This window comes from Rhizophagus irregularis, chromosome 1 (assembly GCF_026210795.1).
Source record: "Rhizophagus irregularis chromosome 1, complete sequence".
Lineage (NCBI taxonomy): Eukaryota > Fungi > Glomeromycota > Glomeromycetes > Glomerales > Glomeraceae > Rhizophagus > Rhizophagus irregularis.
Genome location: NC_089429.1, coordinates 3534016 through 3559202, shown reverse-complemented (window position 1 = coordinate 3559202; position 25187 = coordinate 3534016). Strand labels below are relative to the sequence as shown.

The following is a 25187-nucleotide window of genomic DNA, read 5'->3' as shown; positions in this document are numbered from 1 at the left end:
TTGATTATAATTGATCTTTTTTTTTCTTTTTTTTTCTTTTGCTTTAAGAAAAAGACAAGAAGGTATGATTGCAATAATCAAAGGTTTTTTTTTTTTAATTTTAAAAAGTATTTCTCTTTTTTTATTCCTAATAATGATTCGTAAATATTTCTTTTTTTGCTTATATCTAAGTGACATTAATTAATTTACGAATGCAATGAAAAAAAAGAAACATGCAAAAAAAAAAAATTCTTCACTTTTGAAAAGTAGTTTTTATTAGATTAGTTTTTTTTTCCATAAAAATTTTTTTTTTTTTTTAAAAAAAATTCTTTTATTATTGATTAGGGAATTCTTTACAAAATAGAAAAAAAAATGATTATATAAAAATAAACTCAAAAAAAAGAAAAAAATTACTATAATCGAAAACTATTTTTTTTATACACTGTATGTAAATACTGTAAAAGGAAAGGTTTAGATTTTCCTAATTAAAACATGTCACGCATAAAAAAATCTTTGATTGCAAACAAAATCTTTTTTTCTTTTTTAAAAAATATCGTAATATTTACGAGTTTGGAAAGTTTTGTACAACTTTTTTAAAAAAAATTATTTATTTATTACAGATGAGTCCAATTATTTTTTCTAATATTATAAAGTTAAATTTTAAACTACCCATTTATTTTCAACAAAAGAAAATCCATACCTTTCATCAAATTAATAAATTACACAATAAATTCTTTAAAAATTGTATTGAAAATAATTTTTTAAAAGTTGAATACAATTATCCAATTACAAGAAAAATGAGTACTAAGCCTGAAAGCGAAGTTAGTGAAGGATTACCTTTTAAAACTTTAAGATTTTTACCAAAAAATGGACAAGAGAAAAAGAATTCTGCTATATTAGTCTTACAAGAATGGTAAGTTTATTTATGTTCTTTATTGTAATAAAATAAAAAGTAAATTGGTAAATATTGTGAAAAGTGTTGAAATGTGCAATAATGCGAATAATACGCGAAGAATTTATATTAATTAAATAGGTGGGGGATTAATGAACAAATCAAAATTCATGCTCAACGTATTGCTGATAATACAAATACATTGACTGTTGTTCCCGATCTTTACAAAGGTAAACTTGGCTTATCTCAAGAGGTAAGCATATTAATGAAATATTTTTTTTAAAAAAAACGTGATTTGTTTTAAATTTTTTGTTTCTAAATTTTATTAGGAAGCGAGTCATCTAATGACTGTAAGAATCTTTTAATCATATACAAAACGTATTTGTCTTCAATAGAGTCAATATAACATTTTATTTCATTTAATATGCATAAAAAGAATTTGGATTGGAAACATGCGTTAGTGGAGTTAGAGTCACTTGTTGACTCTTTGAATAAAGAAAATCGAGAGTAGGTTTTAGATATGATTATCAAAAATAATTATTGAGAATTTTAATAACCACGTGAGTGATGATTTATTTCAGAAAAATTGGATCCATCGGATTTTGTATGGGAGGTGAGATTAATTATTTATCTAAAAATGAGAGTTATTTTTTTTTTTTTCATTTAGAAAAAATTTTTGAATTTGAATATTAGGTGCTATGAGTCTTGCTCTTGCATCACATTTGAAGCCAAAGAAACCTTTGAGCGCGGCTGTTACTTGTTATGGTATTCCATCTCCGACAATTTGTGATTTGTCTGTTATTGCTGTAACAACTCCCGTGCAGGTTCGTGGTTTCAAACATAAACTTATGAAAAGATAATTTTTAGAAATTATAATAATGGACTTAATATCTAGGGTCATTTTGGAAAGGAAGATAATATGACTGGGTTTAGTGATCTAAATGCTGGTATGCAATCATGCAATCATGCAAGAAACTTTTTTTTTTATAGCTGTATAATTTTTGATATTTTTATTTTTTTCTATTTAGCTAATTCTCTTGAAAGACAACTTGAAGAAGGAATAGAAAGATTTGATGAGCCAGGAAAAGAAATTGCAATTTATAGATATGACGGACAAGGTCACGCATTTTTGAATGATGAAGAATGGGCATTAAAAATGCGCAAAGAACTTGGTTTTGTCGGTGGTGATAATGATGAAATTAAAAGTTTAGCTTGGAAGAGAATTTATGAGTTTTTTAATAAATACTTGTAAAAAAAAAAAACTTGTATTTATGTCAACGGAAAACAAGCCCTCACGCTAGCAGAAGAAATAAAAAAGTATGATACTAAGACTCTTAACGAATTTTTTAAAGGAACAGTAATTAAGTCTTAATGATACTTTTTACTATGGTCTAAAAAGTTAAGGTTAGTTCGTTCGGTAATTAATCAGATGTTGATTTGTTGTTTCAAATTTTTTACTATAATTATGCAGTATAATGTATATAATCCTAAAATTTTTATTTTCTAATTTTCTAATAAATTAATCATACACGTATACACGTAAGTGACGTAACTTCGTCGTATGAATACCTCTTTATTTAAATCATATTATTAGTTATGGCAAATACTTCTCTATATTTCTAATATAATTATTATGTTACTTTAATACCACAACAATTTTTAGATAGCATATATTACTTGTCAATAAATATATTGTTAAATATCAAATTCTTTAAAAAGAATACAGGTATTTTGGAAATCAAACATCACTTATATATATTTCTTTAAAACTAATAATAAAAAATAAAAATAAAAACAGTGAATTTTTAAAATTGTAAAATTGTGCAAGTATGAAAGAATTAATAAATCATTAATAAATCACTTGTGCATATTCTAACTTATTTATTTTTATTATAAATGCATACTTTTTAAAATAAAAATTTGATAATATATACTCCTTTCGAATAGCAAAATAAATTTAAAATATAAAAAAAAAAATGACTGATACTGTCTGTATATGAACAATTTGGTTGTACAGAATATAGTAGAGAATATAGACCTGAATCACTTTTAAAATGATACGCGTCTAAATTCGGACTTTCGTAGAAAAATATTTATATATATATTTTATTTTTCGAGTCAATATTAGTGAGATCAACTACAATTTCACTTAATATTCCATAAAGTATGCGTATAATAACGTGGAATGTTAATGGGATAAGGTCAATTACAAACTATTATCCGTAAGTCATTGAAAAATTCCAATGGTCAATTGTTCTTTCTGAGTGAATACGTGTTTCAAACTGATTTTCGAAATGCTTTCATAAAGTATAGATGGAGCAAGCATAAGGATTATAAGGTTAATTTTTAAATACCATAACTTTTATATTTTAAATTTTTTTTAAAGCCATAATTTATTTTAGCAAGTACTGGATACGCTCAACGCTGATATAATTTGTTTTCAAGAAACAAAAATTACTTTAGATAAGTTAGATTCTTCATTGGCAATAGTACCAGGATATGATGCTTATTTTTCTTCTTCGAGAGGAAAAGGTGGATATGCTGGGGTCGTCATCTATGTAAAGACAAGTGTCATAAGACCTATTGCAGCTGAGGAAGGAATCTCCGGTATTCTAAACGAAGTACCAGCGAATGCTAAATCGAAAGATGTAACGACGGCAGGAATCGGACCCAGTATTATTAGTGAATTTACAACTGAAGAATTGTTGGAAATAGATTCAGAAGGTCGATGTGTTATCCTTGATTTTGGGATATTTGTATTGTTCAATGTCTACTGTGTACACGAATCATCCCAAGGGCGACTTCCTTACAAACTAAGATTCTATAATATTCTACAAAGACGTGCAGAAGCTCTACTTGATTCTGGGAGAGAAGTTATAATTGTTGGAGATTTGAATGTAACACATCGAGTAATTGATCATTGTGATCCTCAAAAATCAATTAAGGAACATGGTTTAAAATCTTTTGGTGACCATCCGGCAAGAAAATGGCTTGACAGTTGGATTTCACCGAACGGGCCAATGATTGATTTGTGTAGGAAGTTTCATCCGGATGAAGAAGGATTATTTACATGTAAGTTGTTTTATTACTATAAATTATTAATGTATATTATTATTATTATTGGATATACGTAAAAGTATATTTCTATTCGTTAATAGGCTGGAATACATTAATCAATGCAAGGTGATGCAATATTTCATAATAATTATTACGACTCTTCTTTCAATAGAAACTCACTAATAATATTTTTAATATTTTTAAAACTAATACCAGGCCAATAAATTATGGTAATGTGAAAACTTTTTTTTAAAAAAAATTTAATGACAGTTAATGCTTATTTTTTCTCTTTATTGTATTTAGGAACACGTTTAGATTATATACTTGTTAGTGAAGGCTTAACTAAATGGTTCAAGTCATGCAATGTAGAACAAGACATTATGGGGTCAGATCATTGTCCTGTCTCTTGTGAATTGTTTGATGAAATATATGAAGGAGATAATAAACTTTCCTTACTTAAGGAAAATACTTTAATGACCCTAACACCTAAGCTCTGTGCAAAAAATTTGGTAAGGTTTTCTGGGAAGCAACAAACATTGAAAAGCTTTTTTATCAAACAGGAGATAAAAGAAAAAGAGGCACAGGAAAGGAAATCAGTAAAGACAAGTAATGATAACATTGTTGAAAATATTCCTGAAACTTTAACTAGTAATACAATACCAACAGATTCATCAATTGACATCTCTGAAGGTTTAAAAGAGCAATCGGAAATTAAAAGGAAGTCAGGCCAAGCTTCGGTTATTAAAGTTCAAAAAGCTAAAGCTAATTCTTCCAAACTTATTAAGGAAAAAAGTAGCAAAGCACAGGCAAAGTCAAAATTATCATATCCAACCAATCAAGTATCTTTAATATCATTGTTCAAAAAAGCTTCTCAAGATACACCACCAGAAAAAAAGTTAGAGGAAGTAACAAAATCGATAGAACTGAAAGACTCTCAAGGTTTACAAGAAAAGAGTACTATTTCAGAAAATATATCAGATTCTTCAAATTCTTTTGAAGAATCTTTAGATGATATTATTAATAATGTTGAAGATGAGTGCATAGAAGTTTCTTCCAGCAATAATAAAAGTGATATACAATCTCAATGGAACGCTTTGTTTAAACCACGGCCTATTCCAAATTGTATTGGACATGGAGAGCCATGTAAGGAATATACAGTCAACAAACCAGGGATAAATCAGGGAAGACGATTCTACTTGTGTTCAAGGTAATAAATAACAAAGTTTTCTGATTCAATATATATTATTAAATAAATTAATTGTTTTCTTCTTAAACAGACCCGTCGGAAACTCTCAAGAAAGTCGGTGTAAATTTTTTGAATGGACTAATGGAAATAAGCTAAAGTTATCAAAATCTGTAAAAAGATATTCTGATCAAAAGCAAGATAATGGGTTAAATAAAAAGAAACGAGATTTTTAATTTTTGTTAGTATGATTAATGAGCGTATTAATTAAATTCAATGGCTCTATATACTTTTTAATATATGTTGGTACAACTAATGTATTTATCCAATAGTTTTTTATTATTATTGTTATGCGTACATAGATTTAATATGAGACAACCGACCAAGATGACAATAACGTTAAATCTTTCAAAATTTGTAGCATTCCATAGAAAAATTATGATTGTTTAGTTGATTTATTAGCCGCCATCTCAGGTGCAAAAATTACGTTCTTGACATTACTTTCTTGACCCGGTCAAAATATGCATGATTATGTGTGATAAAAATGTTCTTTTCTTGACCCGCAAAAAAACATTAACGCATTGTTATTTCTCTTATTTCCATATTTTTTCAAGAGTTGTATATAGATACAGAGAGATTAATCGAGCAATGCAAACTTTAAAATAGAAAATTTTAGGTCAAATGTAATGCCACATTTGTACAAAATAATCCTTAAACTAAATAATAAGGGGACTGATCCAGAAAAATCAAGGTAAAAAGAATTTTTTGGTTAAAATTTAAAAGTTATTGTATTTTAATCTAGTCATATCAAAAAGTATAATATTGAAATATGACAGAAATAAATTAGTTAAAAATAACATATATTTCATAGTTTTATTTAATTAAAAAAATTTCTAATTACCGCAGGTGATTTCACTGATATAATAGATCACATGATTTTAACGCAGTTATACAATTAATTTATTATTAAAGTCGAAATACAGTAAATTATAATTAAAATTCTATTAAGACTTAATACAACTAATTTCTTTCACCAAGAGCTTTACTTTTACAATTTCGCAAATCATGACCTATACCTTGACACCCTTTACATTTTCTTTGTTTTTTATTGTTTCCACTAATAGTTTCAATATTTTCTGCAATACATTCTAATCCTAAATTAGTCATTTTTTGCTTCTTACTTTGTCTTGCAGCTTCACCTTCGCTCAGATATCAATTTGAAGGACGTCCACACCACCTTGAAGTAACTGGATTGGAACAAATAATAGTAGATTCATTATCTCCTTGATAATTATGTCCAATATTTTCTTTATTAATAGTCTGTTGTTGGAGTAAATTTAGCTGTTTTTCATCTATAAAACCTTGAAATATTCCATTTAATTCATTATAATGAGTGATGAACTCTTTCCACTGATTGCATGGCCATTTGTTAACGAAATTTCAGCAATGATATTTTTTAAAATTATATTATAAAAAATGGCTTCTATTGCTAACAACTTTACTTTAGAAGAACTGGTAAACTTCCTCAAGTTACTTGACAAAGAGACTTTCGCTTTCTTACTAGAACAAACATTGTGGATTGTTAGGATTACCAGTGTGACTAGCATTTTTTAAACTGCTACCGACTTTGAACCTGCTATATACAAACGTTTGGAAGAACTACAACAAGAATATTCTGAAGAACTTGCGGAAGTCCACCCAATCCTAAAAAAAGAAGAAAAGAACGGTTATTAATAACCATTCATAATATTAAAAAAAAGTAAAACAAATAAGATTCATATGTGAATTTTTGGGTTTTTCCATTCTTTGAAAGCCTTCCCGAGACACTGAACCTATAAAAAAAAGAAAAAGAACGGTTAATACCGTTCATAATATTAAAAAAATAGAAAAAACAAAGATTCGTACATGAATCTTTGGGTTTTCCGTTCTTCAGAAGCCCTTTCAAGACACTGAAACCTATAAAAAAAGAAAGGAATGGTTAGTAAACCGTTCCATAATAATAAAAAAAAAAATTTAAGATTAATACTTACAAATTCTAAAAGTATATCCTTCAGAAATCCATCCCCTTTCGTTTTACCCTTTCCTTTTCGTTTTCCCGAAATCTATAAAAAAATAAGAACGGTTAGCAAAGTAAGCAAACTGTTCCATAATATTAAAAAAAAACTAAGATTCGACTTACGAATCTTTCTTTTTCTTACAAGTATTTCCAGACGAAATGGACTTCATGATAAATAAAAAAACTAAGAAAAGAAACGTTATAATGTTTCTAAAATAAAAAAACTGACTTCCCCCTCCCATTTATCTTATTATCCAAAGTCTGGTGTGTAGTTTTGACTGGCATTCTGAGAAGGAAAAGACGAAGCCACTAAAATTTAAAAAATAAATAATAAAAAAAAAAATTTTTTTTCCTGCACCTATAGAGCCAAAGGACGAGGAAAAAGAGGAATAAAAGTTTAAAAAAGAATGCATAAGATTCTTTTTTAAACTTTTGATATGTGTAACGCGTGATGTAGATATTCGACCAACATGCATATTGTATAATCATAGATCATTACTAACGATCTTTAAAAGTTTTTTCGCCAAATAAAATAATGTAAGGAATTTTTCAAATCGTCGTTTATCAGCATCCGATAAAACTATCTTAAAAAATTTAATAAGTTTATCGATGGCGACATCAGGAAGACGAAATCTCGCCTGATATTTGAATATCCACAAAAGTATCCACGAATCGTTGAAGTTAATGTTTATGTCAAGATTTCTAAGATCTGATTCATAATCATAGTCATCAAAATCAGGAGCTGTAAATTGTTTGATCAGAACTTCATCTTCACTTAAACTACGGTCATCATCTTCAGATACCTCAGAAGCCTCATCATCATCTTCTGTCAAGGATTCGTTAGCGTCACTTTCTGTTAGAGACCTGTCGGTCAAAGAACCATCACTATTGTCATCATCAGGAATCATATCATCAATCTTATTGGTACGCTTTCATTTTTCTGGTCTCTCTGGCATTGGTTCATTATTGCTTAGAAGTGATTCATCATTATCATCTGATGAATATTCTATTGCTCTAATTCTTTTTTTTCCTCTTTTATCAGAAGATTCATCACCATCATCACCATCATCATCATCATCGCCATCATCATCATCTGATGTATTCTCTACCACTCTAATTCTTTTTTTTCCTTTTTCATCTGGAGATGATTCTACACTATACAATTTGTTCCTGGTACCTTTTAGTTGAGAAGAACTCTGAGATCCAGAAGCAATTGTTTGAAGTCGATTAACTTTTTCTTGATGTCTTCTGAATGTTTTAGAATCCACTAACTTACCACTATCACAATGCAACAAACAATTGCATTTGACAAATTTTCTAGTTTTAGGTGCACTATCAGTAACTTTCGTACGATCTTTATTAATGCGATTTTTCTTTGATTTTGTCATCTTCATTCTATCAATTTGTAATCAAAATTTCCTCAAAATACATCAATCAGTTAGTTCGCACAAAATTTTGATCAATTGGCTTTGCGATTAATTATTGTATACATCAGAATTGAATTGTGCGAATATTATCATAATTAGATAAATTAAACTATTTATTTTAATCGGTTAATAAAGAGATTGTGAAAATTGATACAATTTATTTCTAAATATATCAATAGTATATAATTTATTAATCTTACGAAAATTTGATACAATTTATTTTTATATTATACTATTGAAAATTGATGAAATTGATTTATTTAAAGTTTAATCATAAATATTAATGGTTCGTAAAAGTTTATTTTTAAACTATTAAATAAATATATATATATAAGTCTAATTTTTAGACAGACTTTTTTTTTTCTCACTCGTTACCGATTTTTGTAAAAAAATCCTATATTATTTTATATATAAAAATTTACTCAAAATTGTAAATACATTCAAATATAACTAATATAAATAAAAAAGTCAAAAAGTCAAAAAAATCTAAAAAACGTCACCATTCGGATAGTGATTCAGATAGAAAATCTGATAAGCAAAGTAGTATCAAACAAGGGTAATTTAATTTGGTTGATTTTTATCAAATTCTTTAATTTCTCAATATATTACTTATTTTTCACAATTGATATCTAATGAAAGTGATCCTGAGTTAAGATGTACAATAAGATGACGATTAGAATCTACGAAAAAACAAAAGCCCGCTTTAATTGACATTGTTGAGGACAAGAGAAACAGTGGTATATTTTGAAAATTTACGTTAATCATGTGTGATTGAATTCAATATATCACGAATCTAAAGGATGTGAAATAATAATGAAAGGCAAAAAGCCTATTTTTATTAATTTAGTTAACGAAAACGATGAAGGAAATGATGATACGATTCAACAGAATAAGAGAAATAATGACCAATCGACTCAACAAAATGAGAGAAATAATGATTCCAATAAATCCAGTATGTAATTATATGAAAAACTATCACAAATCAATTTAGTTTTAACCTGATTTCCTTTTATAGCTTTACAAATGCAGATTGAGGAGTTAACTCGCCTGCTTAAGTCTGTTACGAAAGAAAAGCAGAAGATAACTGATCCAAAAGAAAATATTATTGACTGGTCTAACGTGGATCTGGAAATTCAAGGTTCAAAAAGCCGAAAGAACCAGTACGTGACCAGGTCATTGAATAAGCCTAAATATGTGCAAAAATACGGTATACCAGAATTGTCAAAAAGTGTGCAAAGCAGACTATCTCCATCCCTATTCCCATCCTTTTTCTCTTCATCTTCATCAACTTCATCCTCACCATCCTCAAAATTGGCACCATCCTCAAATTCAGCGCCATCCTCAAATTCATTATCATTTCTTCATTACGAAAAAATGAATAGGGATTAGAGGAATACTTTAAAAGTACCGTATTTTATTTTAATTTGTTTTAATTATCTGAATTGCTGCTAATCAATTATGAACTGTATTTTATTTTAATTCATTTTAATTATCCAAATTGTTGCTAATCAATTATGATAATCTCACGATTAGGGTGAAATAGTCAGAATAATGGACTGACTTCCAGACGATAAAAGTCTAAATATAAAAAAAACCTTTGAAAGTCAACAAAAAAAAGTGAATAATATCATCCCGGTTGTTCAAAAATCAATTAATAAGAAGTTCTTCTCGGTGACCGATAGCATCATTAAACATGTTATTTATGAACGTTATCGGCACTAACGAGAGGAACTTCTTAATGCAAGACGAGATGCAAATTGGGTAGAAAATGATAAAAGAAGGTAGCACGCAAATTCCCGATAAAGTGATGTAAATATTAAATTATTTTATTTGATATTACCTTTTTTTATTAATAAATATTTCCTATTATTTATTTAGAAACTTGAAAGAAGATCAAAAATCATTGACAAACTAACCACGTTAAAGGACCGATTGGTAGATAAATTCTACAATGACGAGCTCTGACCTGTTCAGACCGAAAATCGATACTACAGTTCAGAGAAATCGGAGACCGATAAAGACAACTCAAACAAACATAAGATCGTCATCCGGGATCTCAAATGGAGATCATCTTCCATAAGTATTCGAGTAATTTTTACCAATCGGTGTATCTTAATTTAATACTATTTTTATTTGTATAGCTACGTACATTTCTTTGAAATTATGTCGATAGTGCAGCTTCATTAAAGTCTCGACGTGTAAGAAATCAGAAGTATGGTAATTACGCAACTAATGAAATTGATGCGTCAATTAACACCCTATGATGGATTAAAGACAGCTACAATGGATCCCTAAAACAGCTTATCGAGAAATATAGTAAAAATAAATGCTCTCTTCCAGAAGAAGCTGACGAAAACTAGGATCTACTAGAAGAAGATGATCAGGCCAGAGAAGATGAAAATCAAGAAGTTGTTGACGAAAATCAAGAAGAAGTTAAAGAAAATCAAGAAGAAGTTGATGAAAATCAGAAAGACGAAGAAGAGGATCAGAATAAAAATAAAAGAGGTGTTAGTATTGTTTCCTCTGAATATGATAGTATCAGCAGCGAATAGTGGAGTAGTCAAATTATATAAATAACAATTTTAGCAATATCGGTATTTCAATAAAACTGATTTTTTAGTATATTAATTCGTGATTCGCCGATCAGTAACATAAAATTCTCAGTGTAACGTGGGGCAAAAATTTTGCTGATCACTAATTAATTCTGGAAAATTACGGAAATTAGCCAATAAGTAACACAAATTTATATGCAATTTTCAGCCACTTCCTTTTTGTAAATACGTCACCATAACCACGTTTGTTTCAATCAAAATGACTTTTCGATAATTTTGTTTTTTAATTTCAAAAAGTTTATTAGTGGACAATGTCAGATTGTTGCCTCTAATATATAGGCTCTTTCATAATTTCGATCTTTACAATTCTAATATTTGTTCAAATTTTGGGGTTATATTTTAATAAACTTGTTCTAATAATAAAGAAAAAGATAAAAAAGTCATATTTTGTTTATTTTTGGCGAATTTTTATTGAAATTTCTGAAAGTCAAACGCAAATTTCATATTATCAAAAAAGGTATTTTTCATTGTAGCAAAACTATTGGTTGTCTGGGATAACCAATTTTAAAATGTAAAATTTATTACAATCTTTTATTCGCAATTTATTTATCAATGCATTTATTCTTCTAAAAACGTTCTGCATGTTCTTTTTTCGATAAACTTGAATATCTAGTAATCCAATTTTCTATCGTTTTTAGAGAAGGTATTACTTCAGTTGTAATTTCACCATTCTCTGCCATTTCTTTCAACCCATCCAGCATATCCTTTGCAGTGTATCGGTCACTAGGATCACGTTGTCCAACCATAAAAAAGTGAGTTAACGCCGTTACTACTTCTTTTACTAGTCTTTTTCCACTGCCTTTTTTACCATATTTCTGATTGCATTTAAGTGCCCATCCAAGTTGTAGGTGAAATATTTGATTCCTATTATATTTTGAAAGTTTTTGAGCATTTGATCAATTATTTTACATAATAAAACCAATTTTTACTCACTCATCTATATCTGTTTTTGAGAAATCTTCTCTTGATTCTTCACCAATTTGTGATTCTTCTCCTATTTCTTGCTTCAACAAATTCACTAATTCACCTCGTCCCATACCAATATTAAAATGAATATTTCTTCTGTTCAATTCATCTTTTAATTTATCAACTGTCCATCTTCTTAAATCCCAATGATTAGTATTTGTCACTACCAAATGAAAATTGTTCAAATGAATCATACAATAAGTGTGATCTATTAAATTGAAACGCCATTAATGCCATTGAAAAAATAAGCTTGCCTGAAGCTCGATATATTGGCATTGTCCATTTTAAAGAAGCCTTGGAATGTTCACCCACCATTGGTTCAGGCTGTACAAGTTCTGTTTTAGTAAATTTACTCACAGAAAAAGTCATCATTTCTCCAAAATTGGGAAGGTCGCGTGCACAAATATATCCAGCTAAGGGACCCTCCGTTGGCCAAGACCATTCAAACCAATTAGAAATTCCTGGTATAGTTTTAACATTACTTTGACTCCTTTGATCACGATTAGGTTTCAAATAAGCTATTGCTGTACCACTTAAACCATCTAATGCCTTTTCAATATCTTCACCAGTAGTTAAATCAAACCCTAATCGAACATATCTCTTAATAGCATGTGAGATCTTAGATTGATTGAATTAAAAGAGATGAGAATTGCTCGAATGAATATATTTGTCAAAAAAAGCAAAGTAAATATGATTATTACTTGTGCATGGTGACTATCAATTGAGGTTTTAGCTTCGCCTGCCTCTAAAAAACACCACTTTTTACATTCAATATTATACCATTCTGCCCATTTTGAAACCAATGCCATTGTTTCTGAACAATGGTAGTGTGGGCCATTATCACTCATTACGATAACCCATTTTGGCTTTGGATCGAGTAAGGTAAATACTGCATCAAAGAATGAAGCAGTAAACCATGCGTCCTGTCTATTATCATTTGACCAATGGTCAAATGCTTGAATTTCTAATTCGTTGCTTTCTTGATTTTTAGAATATACCAAAACAGTATGCAGTGCCCATCCACGTTTTGCATAGAAGTCTTGTTTTGTTTCTCGAATTCGTTTTGGTAGTATTCGCATCTTATAGTCCACCACAATAAGAATACCATCGTTATTAAGTTGCAAAAGATTTGCATTGAATTGACTGTTCAAATACCCTTTTCTTGTTAGGTGCGCAAGGTAGTATTCTAGCATTTCCTGAAATTCTCTCAATGTTTCTTGTTGTTCATCTCCAAGTAATAATCGCAATTCCTCAAATAAATTGAAGATTTCGTTACATTCAACACACTCGATATATGATCCTCATTACAATTACCAAATGCAAATGGTAGGCAATGATTAATACAAGGGTCATGCGATACTTTTCCATCACATGTCACATGTAAGTGTTTTGGATAATCACGTTTGAGAAATCGTTTAGAATTTTCAATACTTTTAAGTAAACGCGTCTAATTTACAATTTTGTTATTAGTTTTGAATATTTATAATTATAGAAACAAAAATTGGACGGAATAATACCTGTAGTTCTTGATTTTCAATATTTTGTATAATTAGATTTGCCAAATCCTTAAATACATCATATCCATATGTACTACAAGTACTACAAAGTCCGCCCAAATCCTCTTGATATACAAATGGTCCATTTCTCAATCTTTCCAAAAATGCTGATCTCTTCATTCCTTCAGGGTACAATTTGTGAAATTTTTCCCAAAGAGCTTCTTTCTGATCACTAAGGTATTTTAATGGCAACCCTGTTTTGGCATCGACCTTGTAAGAACTTAAATTCACATTTTCTTTACTGCTCATGAACCATTCGAATTGATCTTCATGCTCTTGAGGCATAATTTTTTTTCGCATTGGTGGCTTAGGTGCAGCTGGACATCCATTGCCAAATATACGTCCATGTATTTTTGCATTGTGAATTGTATGTGAAGAAACCTACAAAAGATAATGAATTAACTAGCGAAAAATTTATTCAAAGGTAATTATAAAATAATTACATGAAGTCTAGTTTGTAATTCCTTATAAGGAAACTTATCTGCAATTATTGAAAGTATTCTTTGTTTTCCATTAGCGCCACGTTTATTTAAACTCAAACTATGCTCAAAACTTTTCCAGAATACTTCTGTAGCATTGAACATATTACTTGGTATTGTTCGTAAAAAACCATTTTGATAAAGCATATTTATCATTGCTTTATCTGATTCAGGATCGAGATGATCGCGTCCAAAATTCATACTATAATAATTGGTAAGAAAATTTATTAGTTGAACATTATTTTTTATTTATAATAGAACAAAATTTAACATGTGCTGTTCATCACAGAATTTATATCACGATATACCACCATCATTAGTTATTACCATCACCACCAGATTCGTGAAATATTAATGTGAGATTTTTGCTATTGAAAGTAATAAATTTGTTTAAAAGCTTACCTCTGATTCTTCTTTATCAAATGGTATTATATTGATACATCCTGTAGCACGTAACATCGCCCGCCATGCTCTCATTTCTCTTTCTGAGAAAATATAACCATTTGGATATAACGAAGCTAATTGACTATGTAATTCAATTATTGGACAATTATTTTCTTTCCATTCCCGAAATAATAAATACCAATCAACTTGACTACATGTTCTTTTTTGTAAATGATATCTGAATATTTGCTCCATTTTTGAATAATCGTGCCATTCATTATAAAAACATACAAATTTTTTCAATTGTTCTAGTTTTTTTTTTACGTTAGAATTATCTAAGCCAAATAAAGTCTCGCCTAACCATTCTTTTAACATGCCCATTTTTTTCCACACACTATTAGGATCTGATCCATGAAATTCTTCAGATAGTTGGTTTTCTTTGTAAATATAAATGGAACTTTCATTCTCATTGACAGTTTGGAAAAATAATGCACGTTCTTTAGACCTGGTATAGATAAAGGATGATGCGAATCCACTTCCAACTCCTTTGTTTGTTGACGCGCTAATTGAATGTATTGTTATATTGATCTTTTGCATATTTATTGAAAAAGGTAGAAAGGACAAGTCCGATACAATTTCACTTAGAATGTCATTGTCATCCATACCCATTACCAATGTTCCAGAAAAGCGCGTTTCAGTTTGAAATATTTTTTTATAGAGGTTTGAAATAGCACTAGTAGGGTCATTTTCAACTTCTTCATTAGATTCAGATAAAGATTCACAAAAAAATCCCGGTAACAAATTGTTATGTTTATTTCCTTGAACTATTCGAATAATAAAAGGTCTGTTTTTCAGCTCAACCTGTGTTTTCATACCAATTCGAAAAGGATAGTATTGTTCTACTTTCATTCCGTTCTCCTGTAACGATCTAACATGCCACCAGTTTCTTAAAAAAGGCCCAAAGTGTAAGTCGGGAATAATTATACCAGTAGCAATCAATGTTACTGAAGGTTTCCACCGTTTTGACATGTTTAAACAGTTTGTTATAATATTTAATAACGCGTTGTCAGATTGTTACAAGTATACTCGTTCAAATATATTGATTATCCCCGCCTTGATTATTACATGCATATATGATCAACATCCCGTAATCGGCAAATCACGAATTAAATATTTTAAATATTTTAAATAAAATCGTAAATTTTTGTAAATTTTTAAATAAAAATGTATGGCAATCAGAAGATTTCTTATTGTTATAAATTTATCAAAAAGCTATAAATCGGTATACTGATATGTTAAATAGTAAATATTCTATTGGTAACTATTAATACCCGATTGTACTCTATTGAATATCCTGATTAGTACCTGAGTATCTTCCTTTTGCACCATCTTTTGGCAGCAATCAGGGTTACCGATTGATGAAAATTTTTAAAAAATAGGAACTAATCAGGTGGAATTCGGTCACCTGATTGGTCCTCGATTTGACATCGTTCGACTAGTAAAATCTTTATCTTTAGGTTTTCATTTATCAGAAACCCACCGCACCTAAAAAAATAAAGAAAAGAATGGTTATTAGTAACCGTTTATTAATAAAATTAAAAGAAAAAGAAAAAAAAGTAAAGATTCATATTTACGAATCTTTATCTTTGGGGGTTTGTTCTTTAAAAGCCCACCCAAACCTAAAAAATAAAAAAAGAAACGGTTATTAGTAACCATTCATTAATAAAATTAAAAAAACAAAAAAATTAAAACCAAGATTCATATATACTTACAAATCTTGGTTTTTTTCATTCTTCAGAACTCAGAAGCCCTACCTGAGACGCCAAACCTATAAAAAATAAAAGAAAAAGAACGGTTAATAACCATTCATAATATTAAAAAAAAATAAACCAAGTTCCAAACTTATAAAACTTGGTTTTTTCCATTCTTCAGAAATTATCTGAATGGCCAAACCTAAAAAAAAAGAAAAAAGAACGGTTAGTAACCGTTCATATTAAAAAAATAAAATAAACTCCAAAGTATTCATATTTACGAATCTTTGGAATTTCAGTACTTTGGAAGCCCACTTGAAAGCCGAACCTATAAAAAAAAAGTAAAAAAAGTGAAAGGGAGAAGGGAAAGGAAGAAAAAGGGAAGGAAGGGAAAGAGGAAGAAGGGGAAACAGAGAAGGGGAATGAAGGAAAGGAAAAGGGAGGGAAAGAAAAAAATTAAAAAAAGTTTAAAAAAGGATGTATAAGATGATTCTTTTTTAAACTTTTAATATGCGTAACGCATAACGTATAACGTTTGATTAAATAATTCAATAAATCAACCATAAATCATATATGTCAAAATTTGGCCAATTTTTAATAATTTTCAAAATTTGGCCGAAATGTATGACAGATCAGCCGATTTGTCACATGATTGAAAGTTTTTATTTTGACCAGTGAAACTAACTGTTTTAGCTGAAATTAGATTAATGCTAAGAAAATTAGGAGTATTTTGAGGAATTCTATACAGAATGATCAGTGGGACCTAGTTTTAGGAATGTAGTAGTTATATTATAGGGTTTCGTTATCGGCTTTTACCTTTTATTTTTTATTTTTCATTTTTTTTTGTTTTTGTTTTATTTCTCTTTGGTATGAAGTGTTATTTGACACAAGTATGCCTAGATATTCTCATTGCACAGCAGAAATGGGGAACTTCTCTTACTTGAATCTTATACAGACACAATGTTAACATAAAGTTTTGACCAGTCATACTATAAATAAAAAAAAATAATAAAAAAAATACTAGTTGAAATAAGGCAAATCAGAAGTAAGACAAATTGGCCAAATTTTGGTTAAATTTTGGCTAAATTTTGTATATGATCAATAATTAGCTGACATTTGACATAGCTGATTTGCAGTGCAAAATTCCAATTTTGGATATGATTGATAATCGGCTGCATAACAGATGACATTTGGCATAGCTGATTTGTGGTGCAAAATTCTGATATTTAGTTGTTTCAAATTTCAATGTTTGCGCATTATAATATTTTGACATTTTGATAATTATATTATATGTAAATTTGACATTTAATAAATTCTGATATTTGTATTGTATTGTTTTAACTGTTAACATTTAATAAATTTCGATATTTGTATTATTTGAAATTATATGTCATTTCATTAAAATAAAGTTCAAAAAAGATACTAATTTCAGCGAATATAAAATTTTCTATTGATTGGATTTACCGCTAAATAGACGTTTGAACCAGGGCTGATGATTTTATGATGTGATATAACATAGATTATTTATGTGTTATAACCAAATTATGTGATAAGATTTTTTTTAATTTTTATTATTTTATGTGATATTATTTGATAAATTTATATAATTATTTGATTTTATGTATAATAAAGATGTGATAATTTTATAAAATTTATCATTTAATTTTAATTCCTCATATTTTAAACACCATTAAAGTACAACATACTTAATCCCTTAAGAGAATCTTTAGACAAACTTTGCCGATCATTATCCAAAAGAGAATTGTACATAGAAAAGCTCCGTTCAACAGTACAACTTGATATCGGCAGCCAAATATAATCCAAAGCAATATTAGAAAGGATTGGCAATTGCGTTGCCTTATTTAACCAATATTGATCCAATTTGATTTCACCTAAAAATTCATTATCTAAGCCACAATAAATTCCCCATTCTCGTAATAATTCATCTGATGGGTTAGCGAATTCCTTAATTATATTGTACTGCCGAATGTTCTTTCGTAAAAGGTCTCCAGCATGAATATATCTAGGATCAAAAACTTGGCATGCATGAAAGAGTGGTCGAGTTGGATGATTAGAAATATGGGCAGAAAATTTGCTGTAAGCTGTTTCAAAGGCCAATCTGAAAATAGCATAGAAATCGTTTGGATTAAATCGAAGCTGGATTATTAAATTTTCCAAAGAAGGGCCAAAATCGTTTGAATTCCTATACATTTCGATATAAGAAGTGAACTGTTGAAGTCGTAATTCAACAAGAGGAAAAATAGGTTTATTTAATTACTGGAAAAAATCGAGATCTTGAATGAATTCTTTAGCGTAAAAAGAAATGAAATTAAGATAAATGGTAATGATGCCTGATTCTTTTTCATTCTGTAGACAAGAATTAATGGCCATCAATATAACGTGTTTCTTGTCATTATCAAATTCTTCTTTAAAAAAAGAAGGCCAATAGATGATGTGTTCCTTTGCATAAATTACCATCCGAAACCAAGAATTCCAACGAGTTTTGTTATATAAAGGAATTTTGCATGGTGAAAAAATTCCATGCATTTTCAAATAAGCTAAATATCGGCCTCTTCAGGCAGGAGAATGGACGAAAACCTCTTTAATTTTATCCAATAAACTTTTCAAAATATTAAACTGAGATAATGTTCTCCACGTATCACTATTAATTTAGTACAACAAAAGAAAGATCAAATCTCAGCAAAACGAACTCAAAAAAATCAAATAAGCAACAAAAAAAAGGAGGTCAAAGAACAAAACAATATTATAAGATCAAAATTCAAATGTTTTTTTTTATTATTCAAAAAATTCTGTCTAATCTATTCATAATTTAACTATATAGGCAAAATGATGTAATAATAATACTAATTATTATGAAAAATGATGTAATAAATATATAATAAATTAATGATATACTAATTATTATCGTAATAAATTAATATAATGTAAAATAATTATTATCGAATCAAAAATAATAATAATAGTGATTGTAACAAAACCCAAACCAAAAATCTCTATAAGAAAAACTAATTATCCTATTAAATTTTTTTATACTCACGAAAATAATTTGATAAACATACCCGATAAGATTTATAATATGTGCACAACACGGAACATGAATTAATTGTGGCATCAATGGTAACAAGACTTCACGATAGCATTTTTTCATATAAGCCGCTGAATCTGATAGAAATAAACGTGGCAAATTAAAAGATATATTGAAATGAGTAAGAATTGTTGTAAGAACTTATCCCATTGTAGTATTTGTTACGCGTTCAAGAAAATCGACTGAAACTAATTTTGTTTCATGACAATAACAAAAAAGAGTATTAACAACGCTTCGAGCACAATCATCAGTGGTTTCATCCATAATTATAGCCACGGGTTTTGAATCAAAAAGTAATTTAAGAGATTGATAATACTTGTCAAAAATATTAGGTAAATAATTTTGTCTAAGAGTAGGAGCGTGGGGAATAGAGCCTCCATTTTTAACATGTTTTTTAAAAAATGGAAGTAAAGAATTGACTTTTTCAAGAGGAATGTCTGCTATTGCAAATGCTTCTATAAGGTCTTCAATAAGTTGGTTCTTTGACTCAGAAGCTGCTCGAGTAGACGAGAGAGTAAGTTGCTGTGTTCTATTGTGGCTTTCTTCTTGACTTCTCACATTTGATATATGTTTCTGACTTTTACAGTGGTTATCTACAACAGATTTATGCTTCCATTCCACAGAAACATTACAGTAATTACAGAAGAGAATATTATCATCAACATGAAAAATGTCTTTATATTCATTACATCTGGTGTAAACTGAAACGACTTTGCTTTTTTTTGGCGGCATAATATTTATAACGAAAAAAGAGATCGAAGATAATTGATAATCATCTGAAGCTGAATTTATATTTACTGCGGATTATGTGATTTAACATAGGAAGATCCTATATTATGTGATTTTATGATTTGATATACAGGAATTATGTGATATCACATAAATTATGCGTTTAATGTGAAATTATATGATCAAATAAAATCATCGGCCCTGGTTTGAACTTCTTCTGCCTGAAATTTGGTATTTCGTTGATATAAATCGGCCAAGAATATGATGAACTGGAATAATACAGTCACGGAATTCTAAGTAAAACTTGGTATCCCATAATTCAATATCATTGCATATTTTATCATCTCTAACTCTAAAATGATACTGAATATTTGATAATTCTGCAGGTTTATATCAGTGAATAAATGCTAGATTATATTTGGATAACTCATCTGGCAAATTAACGGCATGTGTAAAGAAGTATTAAACTTGTCTAGAATAGCAATCGATATCACCACTTTCTGTCATAAATTTTGCCAAGATAAATGAGCTTTTTACATTATGTGATGATATCGAAGAGCTGAATATTTCAGAACTAATTCGGCATCTTCCAAATTGATTCATTTTAACTTGAACTATTATCAAATCTTCTGCACCTTTGCTTTCCAAATAGTTTCTGAAATTCCATCATTTCGTAGCTTGCCATGTAGTATTCAACTATTAAGTCAAGTATATTACTTAACATTACAATATTGTTAAATACTGGTCTGAATATTTCGCCCAGAAATGCTTCTTTCACAAGTTAAAAAATGTCAAATCAGTCATCAATCAGTCATCAATTGGGTATCCGATTTGTGACTGATTGGTAACTGATTGTCTCAATCAGATACCAATCGGGCTGCCCGATTGGCATCCAATTTCTGCCAAAATCTGACACCAACTGGGCAGTTCAATTGATGACAGATTGATATACTGATTGGTGACTGATTGGTGTCAGATTGGTGACTGATTGATAGTCAATTTGATGGTCAATTTATGATCAATCAATAGTCAACTTATAGTCAATCAATGGTCAATTTATGGTCAATCGATAGTCAATTTATGGTCAATTATATTGATAGTCAATTTATGGGTTAATTTATGAAATTTATTACAGCACATTATAATATTTATTAAAATTATAAACTTTACAAACAATAAAATACATAGTGTCTTTATTTATTAATATTTAAAATAAAAACCATTCATAATCTTTTTTAAATACTTTATACTACAAAATGATGTAATATTTGAAGACAGATGTTAGTATATAACTGATAAAGTTAGTAATATTTAATAAATAGTAAAGTGTAAATATAAAAGTTAGTAATCATAGTAAAGTACAAATACAAAGTTAGTATTATGAAGAGTTTGATAAAAAAAAGAAAAATACATGATGATATTAGTAAAATATATAAAAAAAAGAATAACATTAGTAATATAAAAAAAAAGAAACATTAGTAATATTAAAAAATGATAAAGTTAATATTATAAAATAAAATATAGTCAGTACAATAAATTTAATGACAAAAATATACCTGTAAAATGTAAAAAGAGTAAGAAAAAAACAGAAAAGAAAAAGCGTGTATATTTTTTGAAAAATAAACAAACTCTAGTTTGGTAATTTATATGCATGTTAAGATCAGGTCACGTGCATAAAGATCAGACCGAATTTTAATTGGTTAATAATAGATAAATATCGAATTTACTCGTCTCATAATTTTACCTTATATATAATGACCTTTTAAATTTGTATCAAATTTTACCTTGATTTTCGGAGACCTAAATTTTTTTAAAATTGTTTAATAATATTAATTTATTTAATATAAATTTAATAAAAAGTATATTATTTTTTATTTAATGTTACGAATTATAAAAAAATTCTCTATTAAAAATATCTCATACAAATTCTTAGAAAATTTTAAAAAAAGAATTTTTATTTCCTATACGAATCTTAGAAAATCTCAAAAAAATAAATCTCTATTTTCTATACGAATCTTAGAAAATCTCAAAAAAAATTTTCTATCAAAAACATCCATACAAACTCTAAAAAATTTTACAAAAAAGAAATCTCTATCAATCAAAGATATCCCATATGAACCCTAAAAAATTTCACAAAAAAATCTCTATTAAAATATCCCATACAAACTCTTTCCATACAAACTCTTAGAAAATCTTTATCAAAATATTCCATACAAATTCTTTCTATACGAATATTTAGAAATCTCAAAAAAAAAAAATCTCTGTTTATTAAAAATATCCTATACAAATCTTAGGAAATCTCAGATATCCCATATGAACCCTTTCTATATGAACTCTTAGAAAATCTCTTAAAAAAAAAATTTTCTATCAGATATCCCATACAAACTCTTCCCATATGAAATTTAGAAGTTTCAAAAAAAAAAATCTTTATTTATCAAAAATATCCTATACAAATCTTAGGAAATCTCTTAAAAAAAATTTTCTATTAGATATCCCGGCATATGAACCCTTCCCATATGGAGTTTAAAGAGTTTTAAAAACTGTATAAAAAAAAATATTTTAAATCATGTTATTAAACCCGTTATTGAAAAGATCTAACTAAATATTATACAAGTTCAGAAATATAAATAATTTTATCTTTCCCTTCCCATATTCCTTATATTTCAAGTCCGGGTTTGGCGTTCTACAAAAAATAGTAGTCTGACCTAAAAAAAAAACAAAAATAAAATTACAATAATATTAAAAAACCAATTCCCTTCCCATTCCTTACATTATCCAAGTCCAGATTCATTTCCAAGAGTCTGGCGTCTTAATCCTACAATAAAAACAAAGAAAGAAACGTTAGTACATTTCTTTAATATATATTTAAAAATCAATTCTCCCTCCCCTATTCCTTACATTTTTAAGTCTGGATTCGTTTTTAAGAGTTCGGCGTCCTAGCCTTACAAAAAAATAAAGAAAGAAACGTTAGTACATTTCTTAATATTAAAAAAAATTCTTTTTTCTTTTTCTTTACACATATCCAAGTCCAGTTTCTCTTTCTTCTGATATCTTAGAGCTGACAGGTACCTTTGATACTGCATTATTTATTTTGCAAACAGGCTTACATTGCTCAAACTGAGAGTCAGGTATATTGGTAGGTGATACTTCTGGTGTTGGTTCTTCGGGTAAAGAAGTATCCATTTCTTTATCCACCAATGGCTTTTCATAATGTGCTACCATAGGTAACTGCTTTGTAACTGAATTATCGTTTTGCAACTGATTCTGTTCCACTTTCGTGATTCTATCTCCAAACTCAGATTCCATCTCCTTGATTCTAACCCTGAGTTTTGCATTTTCAGCATCATACCTCTCATTATATTTCTTATTCGCTTTTAGAAACTCAGTATTCTTGCGTTTAAATTCAGCTATTTCAGCATCAGACTTCAGACACTAAGAGCTTGATTCTAAAACCGGAATTCTCAGCCTCAAGTTCAGTGATACGCTATTTCAATAATTCAAGTTCTGATGACATGATTTATAATATATAAAACTAATATACTGTATATAAGTATTCAAAATAAAAAAAACGTGTTTTTTGGCCAGGGTGCTTTAGCTGAAATTTTGCCAAGAATAAATTTTTATTAATATATGCAAAAAATAAATACAAATGTTCAGAACATTGCCTGTGGTATATGATAAAATTTCTATTCCTAAATTCTAATTCGTTTTCCCCTTAAGATTGGTTACCTTTGGTAACTCGCCTGACTTTACTCTTTTTATTTTTCTCGATTCTTCTAAAGCTTTCACCAGTTTCTGCACTTTTTCAAGTAACTATAAAATGTGACCAAGAAAGTTTTCCACCATGCCTTTCATATCCTCACCATCATATATAACAAATAAGGGCTTCGACAACTTAAATGATATATGATTCTTTTACTGTCTTACGTATATTTCATGAAGTACCATTTCTCTACATCTATTACAATCTCCCATACTTTATCCAAACTATATTCATTATCTATTTCTTTTGCTTTGCGCTTATGGCCTAGTGAAGATTCCATCTGTATGGTGGCTTGAGCCAAGCCCTGCTTAAAATCATTTTTTTGATTTCGATCAGGCCAACTGTTCTCCCAGTTGTACATGATTCAATTCCAAAATCAAGATTCCCATGTTTGTTTTTTCCTTCGACCAACTTTTTGGGTACTATTTTTATTTGGCTTTTAAATGGAAAAGTTGCTGAAGTGAGAAAGGAATATGAATAGATACTTTTTGTGACCTTGTAAGATACGTCAATAAATGTTATTGTGACATGAGTCTCCAATTTATCAAAAAGCTTTTGTAATACCTCTCCATACTTTTCATTCTTTGTGTCCACACAACTAAATTTAAAAACGGGATAAACATCAATACTAGGATTTGGATTATCACTAAGCCCATAGAGTTGACACACTTTTGGGAAGGTCCACTTGTTGAATGGTTTCAAGGGAGTCTCAATGAATACAGTAAACTTGAGATTATTCTTTGATACTAGCAACTGCAACATTTTCTGGAATGTGACATCATTCCTAGGGTAATATTTCCTCTCATTATTCATGAAGTTGAGCACTGCCCCATCATTTTCAAATACTGGTAGTTTATACAATTCACGTATATAATCTTTGAAATCACTGAGAGTTCCTTGCTCAATATTTACAGTCCACTTATTTGCCTTCTGTTTTAGTTTGCTGACAATAATGTCGAACTCTGTAATGTATCAGACGAGTTAATAAAGTTCAAACAGCCTCATGACCTGAAGATTTTAGCAACCTCAGGTAAGGAAAAAATATGTACCATATTCAGACTTGCTAAGTTTCTCCTTCAATGAGGCGATCTCCTCAAGCAGTTCCTGCTCACGGCTTGAAGTGGCGGTAGACTCTATCTGGCAAAGAGACTAAGACATGAATATGTTTTTTAGGCAGTTTCTCAGTTCAGTAGTCTTTAATTTCATTTATTGCTAATAGCTCATCGCTATCCTCAAAGTGAGGGATT

At 28.8% G+C, this 25187-nt stretch overlaps 8 protein-coding genes across 9 annotated transcripts; 2 read left to right on the top strand and 6 right to left on the bottom strand.

The window, feature by feature from the left end:
- The first annotated feature begins 555 nt into the window (after window positions 1-555).
- On the top strand, window positions 556-2606 carry OCT59_000722 (uncharacterized protein). Of its 2 annotated transcripts, XM_066139056.1 has the most exons (9): window positions 556-892; window positions 1013-1124; window positions 1201-1221; window positions 1308-1378; window positions 1453-1484; window positions 1565-1695; window positions 1767-1818; window positions 1900-2275; window positions 2539-2606. In XM_066139056.1, the coding sequence occupies exons 1-8, from the start codon at window positions 600-602 to the stop codon at window positions 2121-2123; spliced, it is 936 nt and encodes a 311-aa protein (XP_065988494.1). In that variant the 5' UTR covers window positions 556-599; the 3' UTR covers window positions 2124-2275; window positions 2539-2606. The 2 variants fall into 2 exon arrangements, with proteins under 2 accessions (XP_065988494.1, XP_025175794.1); XM_025318569.2 differs by lacking the exon at window positions 2539-2606 and having other exon boundaries at window positions 624-892; window positions 1900-2455.
- Window positions 2607-7652: 5046 nt separating this feature from the next.
- OCT59_000721 (uncharacterized protein) lies at window positions 7653-8075 on the bottom strand (the record flags this gene model as incomplete). Its single annotated transcript, XM_066139055.1, has 1 exon — window positions 7653-8075. One exon carries the CDS (start codon window positions 8073-8075, stop codon window positions 7653-7655), a length of 423 nt encoding a protein of 140 aa, XP_065988493.1.
- A 24-nt stretch (window positions 8076-8099) lies between these two features.
- OCT59_000720 (uncharacterized protein) lies at window positions 8100-8561 on the bottom strand (the record flags this gene model as incomplete). Its single annotated transcript, XM_066139054.1, has 1 exon — window positions 8100-8561. The coding sequence occupies one exon, from the start codon at window positions 8559-8561 to the stop codon at window positions 8100-8102; it is 462 nt and encodes a 153-aa protein (XP_065988492.1).
- Window positions 8562-9407: 846 nt separating this feature from the next.
- On the top strand, window positions 9408-9983 carry OCT59_000719 (uncharacterized protein; the record flags this gene model as incomplete). The annotated part of the gene is made up of 2 exons (XM_025326520.2): window positions 9408-9546; window positions 9610-9983. 2 exons carry the CDS (start codon window positions 9408-9410, stop codon window positions 9981-9983), a joined length of 513 nt encoding a protein of 170 aa, XP_025175797.2.
- Window positions 9984-11772: 1789 nt separating this feature from the next.
- Window positions 11773-14408, bottom strand: OCT59_000718 (uncharacterized protein; the record flags this gene model as incomplete). Its single annotated transcript, XM_066139053.1, has 7 exons — window positions 11773-12070; window positions 12140-12307; window positions 12369-12790; window positions 12874-13400; window positions 13487-13619; window positions 13690-14109; window positions 14172-14408. 7 exons carry the CDS (start codon window positions 14406-14408, stop codon window positions 11773-11775), a joined length of 2205 nt encoding a protein of 734 aa, XP_065988491.1.
- Window positions 14409-14597: 189 nt separating this feature from the next.
- On the bottom strand, window positions 14598-15620 carry OCT59_000717 (uncharacterized protein; the record flags this gene model as incomplete). The annotated part of the gene is made up of 1 exon (XM_066139052.1): window positions 14598-15620. The coding sequence occupies one exon, from the start codon at window positions 15618-15620 to the stop codon at window positions 14598-14600; it is 1023 nt and encodes a 340-aa protein (XP_065988490.1).
- A 7493-nt stretch (window positions 15621-23113) lies between these two features.
- Window positions 23114-23483, bottom strand: OCT59_000716 (uncharacterized protein; the record flags this gene model as incomplete). Its single annotated transcript, XM_066139051.1, has 2 exons — window positions 23114-23118; window positions 23285-23483. The coding sequence occupies 2 exons, from the start codon at window positions 23481-23483 to the stop codon at window positions 23114-23116; spliced, it is 204 nt and encodes a 67-aa protein (XP_065988489.1).
- Window positions 23484-24100: 617 nt separating this feature from the next.
- OCT59_000715 (uncharacterized protein) lies at window positions 24101-24301 on the bottom strand (the record flags this gene model as incomplete). The annotated part of the gene is made up of 1 exon (XM_066139050.1): window positions 24101-24301. The coding sequence occupies one exon, from the start codon at window positions 24299-24301 to the stop codon at window positions 24101-24103; it is 201 nt and encodes a 66-aa protein (XP_065988488.1).
- Window positions 24302-25187: the final 886 nt, after the last annotated feature.